Here is a 9,940-nt window from a genome sequence, read left to right as displayed (position 1 = left end):
GTTTTTAAGGCTTTTGCAGTCCCATACACATTGGCAAAGCACTCCAATGCAGCAGGCATCTTCCACACATGCCATTGCTCAGGTCCTACAGTAGGGGTTCAGACATTGAAGTTTTCTCTTCGGCTTCTCTATGGTCATTGATGAGACTCTTCGCGTCAGCTGCGTCACCTGTCGGGGGAGTCTGTTCTTGGGGTCCTTCTCGGTAATGGACATGGCGAAGTGGAACCCAGATTTCTTCTCCATCTGCAACGACAAGACCGTAACCTCTGCCTAGGAGTCGTAAGATTCCTGGCAACCATTGATTAAACTGCTTATACCATATTGGTGTGTTGGCTTCTAACGGTTTCTTACTGTTTTCCTCTGCAAAATGTCTGTCTGCACGACTATCAGAACTATCTTTTAGTAAATTTTAAAAAATTAAGGAATAAAGAGTTAAAGATAATAACAGTTGAGGGTTCATAGGATAAGAAGTGTATCTCCTCTTCCATTTTCCCCCTTTCTGTTTTAACAAATGAGTTTTAAGAGTACGATGGGTTCTTTCGATAATTGCTTGACCCTGGGGATTGTAGGGTATCCCCGTGATGTGTGTTATATTCCATTCCATTAGAAATGAACGAAATCAGTGAGAGGTAAATGCAGGCCCATTATCTGTTTTTAAGACCGAAGGTATTCCCATAACAGGGAAGGTGAGTAAAAGTGCGGAAATGGCGTGTTTGCTGGATTCTGAAGAGACAGGCACTGCCCATATAAAACCTGAAAATGTATCCACTGAGACAAAAAGCGAAGAAAGCTTTCCCAAGGAGCAATGAGTGAAGTCGGATTGCCAAAGGGAGTTAGGCTGTTGCCCACGAGGATTAACTCTGAACTATGATACGTAAGTGCAGAGGAGCACAGACATCACAGGATTTAATGATATGTCTCGCTTCAGTGAGGGGAATATGGTATTTAGAGTGCAATCTTTTAGCATTGGTATGAAGATTAGTGTGTTCGTCCATAGCAGATGTAAAGATAGGAGCTATGAACTTAACAGCATCACTCCCTGCTGCCAGGGGGCCAGGTAAACCTGAATGAGCACGTATATGTGCAATGAAGAAAGGTTCCATACGTGATTGCATTAAGGCTTGAGTCTTTGAAAAGAGAATATATAATTCTTCATCTAGGTTGTATAAAAAGGCGGTAACAAAATCGGGGAAAAGGGAAGCAAGGTATTTGGAATCAGTATAGACATTGAAGGATGATGGTTGAAGAGACAAAACAGCATATAAAGTATACAATTCAACTCTTTGTACTGAAGAATAGGTAGTGGGTAATTTCTCTTTGGTGTCAGGGCCGACAATCCCAGCTATGCCTTTCTTGTTGCCATCAATGAAATAGGTAGGTGCATTTGAAATAGGCTGGAAGGCAATGATATTAGTTACTATAAATTTAGTAAATTGTAGGAAGTCCCATAATTTTCCTTTCGGCAAATGGAATGAGATAACGTTCTGAAAGTCACTTAATGCTATTTGCATGGTCATGTTATACTGTAAGGCAATTTGTAATTCCTTTTTTGTCAAAGGGACATGTATTGCATATGGATCAAATCCAGTTAAGGTTTGTACACGGCTTCTTCCTGATACAATTAGCTGTCCTATTTTCTCAATGTATGATACGATTTTCTTTGACTGCTTAGTATGTAGATATACCCATTCTATTGGGCTGTTTTGAGCTATGATTGCAGTAGGTGAATGTTTGGTGGGTAATATATACAAATAGATCAGTTGGGTATGGTCCAGCCGAGTAGAGAAAGATTGTTGAATGTGTTTTTCAACAAATTTTAATTCTTCTTTCTCTTTTTTTGTTAGCTGTCTAGGACTATTTGGGTCAGGAGTTCCCTCTAAAATTTTAAATAAATTTTGTAATGTATAGGTGGGAATGCCAATAGATGACTGAAGCCAATTAATATCTCTTATCAATTTTTGAAAATCGTTTAATGTGGGTAGAGAATGCACAGAGATTTGAGTTTTTTGAGGTTTTATCTTAGACTCTTCCATAACATGTCCTAGGTAATTAAAGGGTGCTTTCAATTGAATTTTATCTGGCGCAACAAGTAGGTCGTGATTTTGAAGAGTGGTGGTGACTTCGTCATATAACTGTTGTAAACAAAGTTCAGATTCCATGGAAAGAAGTATGTCATCCATATAATGAATTATGAAGGCAGTAGGATATTTATCTCTACTGGGTTGTAATAAAACAGATATGAGATATTGGCAAATGGTAGGAGAGTTCATCATCCCCTGAGGTAAAACCTTCCATTAAAATCTTTTAACAGGAGCCATGTGATTTATAGAGGGAACTGAAAAAGCAAAACGTTTTCTATCTTTAGGATGCAAAGTTATATTAAAAAAGCAGTCTTGTAAATCAATAATAATTACAGGCCATCCTTTTGGCACCATGGAAGGGGAGGGCAATCCAGGTTGTAAGGGCCCCATAGGAATCATAGTATTATTAACATTTCTTAAATCTATCAACATTCTCCATTTTCCTAATTTCTTTTTTATTACAAAAACAGGAGAATTCCATGGGAAAAATGAAGGCTGTATATGATTTTTCTGTAATTGCTCATTTACTAACTGTGTGATAGCTGCCAACTTTTTTTTAGTCAGGGGCCACTGAGGTGTCCATACTGGGGCATCAGATTCCCAATCAAGAGGCAGCGGTGTTAACTCAATGGCCCCCATCAAAAAGGCTCATTTAGAGAGATCATGGCTTTCGTTTGTTCAAGAAAATCCTTTCCCCACAAATTAATAGGGATACTGGTAATATATGGTTTGATGTAAACTACAATTTGATCAGGACCATAAGCTTGTAAATAGGATGCACTGATGAAAGTTCATGTAGCATCAGCCTCTCCTACCCCTAACAGTCTGGAAGGAGCCACAGTCTTACACCATTCAAGGGGCCATTCTTCAGTTCTAATAATGGAAATGTCGGCTCCTGTATCCAACATACCTGTGAAATTTTTCCCCCGTATCTTTAGAGTAAGCATAGGCTTTTGATGTTCCTTTAATAAGGTAGATAGTGAGGCGCTAAGGTTGGTGCTACCAAAACCTCCCTGCCTAATTTCATCAGATGCCCTCATTGGTTTGACATATGGCAAAAGTAATAATTGTGCAAAGCGTTTCCCTTTTTGTAGATATACATTTCTTAATTCTACAACATTCACCATGACATGTACCTCTCCTTCATAATCTTCATCCACAACTCCAGTCAATACTACTAAATCTTTCATTGTACAGCTGCTACGTCCCCAAATTAGTCCAACTGTTCCGGGTGGGATCGGACCATAATATCCAGTGGGGATTTTATGAGGATTGTATAATTCTATCAATTCCATATCATAAGGACTAGGTATATCAACGCAAGCACTCTTAGATGTAGCTGCTTGCAGTGTCATAATGTTGGGTCCTCCTTTTGTAGTGGGGCTAGAGGATAGCCCCTTTATTAGTTTCCCTGTTGTTTTTGTTGTGCCTCTGGTGTCAATGCATTTCCATCCTTATCGAATTTGGAACGACACTCATTCAACCAATGGAATCCCCTTTTACATTTTGGGCAACTCCCGGGGGCCTTTTTTTTATTAGAAGTAAGATTATTTTTGGCTGTTTGCACTGGCATGCAGCGTTGTTTTTTCATATCGCCGGCCTTCCCGCAGTTAAAGCATTTAGCACTGGCAGCCTTTTGCACATTGAAAGTTTCTAGTGCCACTAATTTTGCTCTCTGGGACATAGATCCGATATCTCTATAAGCTTTCAAATATTCCATAGGAGAACCGGTTTCTCGAATTGGTCTAAGCACAGATTGACACTCCTCACTAGCATTTTCAAAGGCAAGTTGTTTTAAAGTAATATTTTGTAAGGTTTCATCTCTGATAGATTTTTCGATGGCATCCTTTAATTCTCCTATAAATTGGGCATATTCCTCCTCATGTCCCTGGGTAATCTTGACAAATGAACCATCAGAGTTAACATTATCAACCTTTGCCCATGCTCTGCAAGAAATTTCTCTAATGAAATGCAACATCTGAGGGGTAATATTATCTAATTGTGCAGTAATATTGGCCATGGCTCCCGTTCCAGTGAGTATATCATAGGTTAAATTGGCAGGGTTACCATGAGATTGCTGGTCAATCATCATTTGTTGGGCCTCATCACTAACCCACATTTGCCACTGAAGTAATTGTTGAGGATTTAGAACTGTCTTTGCTACTTGAAAAAAAAATCATATGGCATCCAATGATCAGCCCATCCTCTGAGGAATTCTACACAGTAAGGAGAAGTAGGTCCATGCAGAGTGCATGCTTTCTTAAAGCTGGACAACATACCAAAATCTAGACCAGCCCAAGCATTCTTGCCTTGGGCAGGCTGATCAAACTGTATTGGGAAAGGGAAAGTGCAAGCAGGCATCTCCTGAGGAGGAGTGAAATGATTAGTACGAGCAAAGTTAGCAACTGCTGTTACAGATAGAGCAGAAGGAAAAACCTCAGGTTTGGGCTGTCCGTTGAATGAAATGACCTCTGCTCTAAGTGGCTTCAGTTTTGACACATCCTGTATACATACGTCTCCAAGCTGTTTTTCCAGGGATTGTGTCTGATTAAGCATAACATTCTTATATTTCAAAGCACCTTGCATATTTTGTTCCTTAAGCTCATATTCATGTAAAGACTGAACAGTTTCTACTTCCAAATCAACATTATGCCCTTCAATTTGTTCTATGACAGCCCGTATGAGTGACCATGTAACTCACCATTGAGGGGGAATATGGACTCCTTGCCGATATGCTCGCAAAACATTATTTTCAACCCTTTTCCATATGTCTAGATCGAGCATCTGCTCCTCTGGGAACTACGGATTATGTTCCAGTAAAATATGATAGCAGTCATTCAACTGATCTCTTGAAACAGTAACACCATTTTGTTTCAGAAAGTGATGCATTATAGAAATGAAAGGAATCTTACTGCTATGTTGTCCCATCCTGCTTACCTCTTTCTGCAGGGCTTGCCGCTTTGTTCAGTCTTCCTTCAAGTCCCTGTTCGTGGCGCCACTTGTTGGAGATATGTCTCTGGGACTTGGAAACGGTGAACCTGAAAGAACAACACTTGGACAGTCTCTGCAAGGACTGACAAGTTTATTTCTGCAGTCAAGCCTTTTTATAGGAGCAAGGAACAAAGAGCTTAGAGCATACAGCCAGCAGAACACATACAAGGCTAGGATATAATCAGTAAAAGATACTTCAAGGAACAGCACATTCTTAATGACCCATGTATTTATCCATGACCCATTTTCTCAAGCAACGTCTTTAATGTTTAATTGTTAAATCTAGGTGCCGAGCATAGCCAAAGGCAGGAAATGTTCTTCAGCAATCAGTACACAAATGCCTGGGTACTTCTGGCCCTTCGCCATTTTCCCATGGACTTTCTTCTTCAAGGCTATTTAGCACTGTGCCTCCCAACAGCCATCTCCAGTGATTTTGTAGATTCTCCATTAAACAGATAAGAAAGCTGAGGCTAATGTGTAAGTGATTTTCAAAGATGCCATTGTTTGAAAAAGGGCATCAGAATACAAATCGTATGACCCTAAGGCCCTTGTTTTTACAGTTACATTCTAAATAGTTTTTCCTTCCAAGTATCAAATGGAATACTTTAGAAACACAGATGACTTAAGGACTCACCCCACCTACCAGCTTAGATATTTAACTTTGAAAATTTCATTTAAAAGAGAATATAACCTGAATGTTCCAAAAGCAAAACAATTAAAGAAAGAAATAAAAGAATTTAAAGGAACTTATATGCAGAGTACATCCTGAGAAACACTGGGCTGGAGGAAGCACAAGCTGGAATCAAGATTGCCAGGAGAAATATCAATAACCTCAGATATGCAGATGACACCACCCTTATGGCAGAAAGTGAAGAAGAACTAAATAGCCTCTTGATGAAAGTGAAAGAGAAAAGTGAAAAAGTTGGCTTAAAGCTCAACATTCATAAAATAAGATCATGGTATCCAGTCCCATAACTTGATGGCAAATATATGGGGAAACAGTGGCTGACTTTATTTTTCTGGGCTCCAAAATCACTGCAGATGGTGATTGCAGCCATGAAATTAAAAGACACTTACTCCTTGGAAGGAAAGTTATGACCAACCTAGACAGCATATTGAAAAGCAGAGACATTACTTTGCCAACAAAGGTCCATTTAATCAAGGTTATGGTTTTTCCAGTGGTCATGTATGGATGTGAGAGTTGGACTATAAAGAAAGCTGAGCACTGAAGAATTTATGCTTTTGAACTGTGGTGTTGGAGAAGACTCTTGAAAATCCCCTGGACTGCAAGGAGATCCAACCAGTCCATCCTAAATGAGATCAGTCCTGGGTGTTCATTGCTAAGACTGATGTTGAAGCTGAAACTCCAATACTTTGGCCACCTGATGCGAAGAGCTGACTCATTTGAAAAGACCTGATGCTGGAAAGATTGAGGGTAGGAGGAGAAGGGGACGACAGAGGATGAAATGGTTGGATGGCATCACAAACTCAATGGACCTGGGTTTGGGTGGACTCCAGGAGTTGGTGATTGACAGGGAAGCCTGGCATGCTGTAGTTCATGGGGTTGCAAAGAGTCCGACATGACTGAGTGACTGAACTGAATGGAACTGAACTGAAATAAAAAATATTTAGTCTCACCCACAAAGGTTTAAGATGAGAGTGAACCTGTGTTACCAGGGACATCAGAGTCAAACAGCATATAAATTTGGGTGATTTAAGGGCATAAAATCAAATAATTTATACAAATATAAGAAAAACAGCACTCAATTATTGGTATCAAATAATTCAATTAATTTTGATGTTAGCCTCCAGGGATAAATAAAACTGCACATATTCCAAGTCTTAAAGACTATGAATCTTATTTTATGTCTAGATACTAACATTTGAAAAAATTATAATCAGAGAAATTCAGATACTGACTGAAGCAAATCATTAACTATAAAAAAAAGCATACTCAAAAGCTTACAGTTGCATTTTTCAGAAAATACAAAAAGGTATATCTTCTTTTTTTAGCTGCAATCCTATAAACAAGTGTTTTGGTTAAAAGAATAAAGATTTGGCAATACTACATAAAGTTTATACAATTTTTAATACAATTTGCACATAATCTAGTATGTGGTCCTCAGGGCAAATTTGTTAGGTAAATATGGAAGGTGAGGAACATGGACTTACACGGAAAAAGAAGTTTAGAAAACTTCTAAGAGTGTCATTCTGCACTGTGAGTTTACATTTTGATGTGGACATTCTTAGTGCTCTGTTGGCCCACTTAATTCCTAATTATAATTTCAGAGCTAAACTACAGATGGTTCTTTGACCGGCCTTCATTTGATTTCCTAGAAAATGTATTACATTTGTATTTATTATGTATTATCATTTTATTCAAATTCAACCAATTTTTAATATATCACACTGTAATTTTATATTAATAAATATTTATGTTTATTGATACCACCCTTGTTCCAGAAGGTAATTTAGTTAGCATATGTAAATGCATTAAATATAATGAAACTTTAGAACATTTTTTTTGGTGAAGGAAATGGCAACCCACTCTAGTACTCTTGCCTGGAAAATTCCATGGATGGAGGAGCCTGGTAGGCTACTGTCCATGGGGTCACAAAGAGTCGAACACAACTGAGAGACTTCACTCTCTTAGAAAATTTTAAAAATTCAAGTGGCAGGTACAAATGAAAGAGGAAGTGATGAAAAAGAAGCCGTTCAAGTCCAAAAATAAAAAAATATTATAATGACCTAATATATTGGCTGAAATTGTGTTATAAAACTATGTTCCATCAATGAGAGGAAATGATTAATTCACTATATTCAAAAATACAGAAAAAAGAAAAAACTTGCACAGGAAAAATAAAAATTCTCTGCAGTAAGTTGAGACATAAATTTTTCTCAGCTCTTCAGCATATTCTTTTGGTTTTGTGTCTCTACTCAGGCTACACAGATTAGACTACACAGGCTATGACTTCCTTGAGGGCTGGGATGAGTCATGCTCACCTGTAAGAGAGCATGATTAATCTCAGTAATAGTTTCCTTTACAATATTGTGTTAGTTTCTACTGTGTTAGTTTCAAAGCAAAATGAATCAGCTGTTGTTGTTGTTGTCGTTCAGTTGCCAAGTCATGTCTGACTTTCTGCGACCCCATGGATTGCAGCAGGCCAGGCTTCCTCATCCTTCCCTATCACCCTGAATTTGCTCAAGCTCATGTCCCTTGAGTCGGTGATGCCATCCAACCATTTCATCTTCTGTCGTCCCCTTCTCCTCTTGCCTTCAATCTTTCCCCAAATCAGGGTCTTTTCCAATGAGTTGGCTTACTGTATCAGGTGGCCAAAGTATTGGAGCTTCAGCTTCAACATCAGTCCTTCCAATGAATATTCAGGACTGATTTTTTTTAGGATTAACTGGTTTGATCTCCTTGTTGCTCAAAGGATTCTCTAGTACCATAGTTTGAAAGCATCAGTTCTTTGGCACTCAGCCTTCTTTATGGCCTAGTTCTCATATCTGTACTTGACTACTGGAAAAAACAGAGCCTTGACTATATGGACCTTTGTCAACAAAGTGATGTCTCTGCTTTTTAACACGCTGTCTAGGTGTGTGATAGCTTTTCTTCCAAGGAGCAAGTGTCTTTTAATTTCCTGGCTGCAGTCACCATCCTCAGTGATTTTGGTGACAGAGAAAATTTCAGTTTCCACTGCACAGTAAAATGAGTCAGCCATACATATACATAGACCCCTCCCTTTTGGACTTCCTTCCCATTCAGATCACAGTGCATTCAGTTGTGTTCCCTGTGCTGTACTATATATTATTAGTTATCTGTTTTGTAATTAGTGTCGATAGTAACATGCGTCAATCTCAATCACCCAGTTGCTCCCTTTCCCCCTTGGTATCCTTGTGTCTATTCTATGTCTGCTTCTCTATTTCTGCTTTGTAAATAAGTTCATTTTTACCATTTTTCTAAACTTCAAAATTATGCATTATATATATTGTAAAGAAACTATACTCCAATAAAAAATTAATTTAAAAATAAAATAAACCAAACAAGCAAAATCAGTTTCCTTATAGAGTGAGGTAATAACCACTGTATAGAAATCCTACAGTTAAACTTTAGCAAGATTAGTGATCTCAGATGCTCTCTATCTGCTTCTTTGGTCAAACAATCATTAAGTTGGAGAAAAACTAGATGATTATTTTTCTTCTTTAATCTGCAATTTTTTTTAAAAGAGTGATCTTAAATCTCCCATTATGTTAATAAAATTATGTAATTAGGGCTCTTAGAAATCTCTTTGTAAGTTTGTGGAATTATGCATTCAACTGTATTAAGTGCACTTACATCTCCTTTGCTAGAACAGAGGACCATGCTTCTCTGCAAGAGAGCCTGAAAAATGTGATTTTCACTGAGAGTGGTAAAAAGGCCCCTAACCTTGTAATTGTGGAGGAGAAAAAAAAGCATGAGGTGGATAAAAAGCCTTCTCTTCCATGCAGGTCTGTTTTGATCATGAAGTTTCCCCCTTTTTTCACTCATTTTTATTTTTTATATTCGCCTGCCCCCCGCCATGTTTGTGGGCTTTCCAGGTGGCACCAGCGGTAAAGAATCCACCTATCAAACCACCTACCACCTATCAATTGGTAGTGGTAAAGAATCCACCTACCACCTCCCAATTGGTCCATACCGAAATCAGATTGATTATAGTCTTTGCAGCTAAAGATGGAGAAGCTCCATACAATCAGCAAAAGCAAGACCGGGAGCTGACTGTGGCTCAGATCATGAACTCCTTATTGCCAAAATCAGACTTAAATTGAAGAAAGTGGTTTTTCTAGCGGAAAAACCACTAGACCATTCAGGTATGACCTAAATCAAATCC

The 9,940-nt window shown here is 38.4% G+C and overlaps 1 protein-coding gene across 1 annotated transcript; it reads right to left on the bottom strand.

The window, feature by feature from the left end:
- Positions 1 to 2,719: 2,719 nt before the first annotated feature.
- LOC104997402 (endogenous retrovirus group K member 9 Pol protein-like) lies at positions 2,720 to 5,438 on the bottom strand. The gene is given in 4 exon segments (XM_010852115.1): positions 2,720 to 3,534; positions 3,597 to 4,241; positions 5,019 to 5,119; positions 5,422 to 5,438. Coding segments are annotated over 4 exon segments (1,578 nt in total).
- Between the last annotated feature and the right edge of the window lie 4,502 nt (positions 5,439 to 9,940).

This window comes from Bison bison, unplaced genomic scaffold (assembly GCF_000754665.1).
Source record: "Bison bison bison isolate TAMUID 2011002044 unplaced genomic scaffold, Bison_UMD1.0 scf7180017864307, whole genome shotgun sequence".
In the NCBI taxonomy this organism is placed as follows: Eukaryota; Metazoa; Chordata; class Mammalia; order Artiodactyla; family Bovidae; genus Bison; species Bison bison.
Note: the sequence above shows the minus strand (reverse complement) of the source record. Positions and strands in the feature narration are given on the sequence as shown.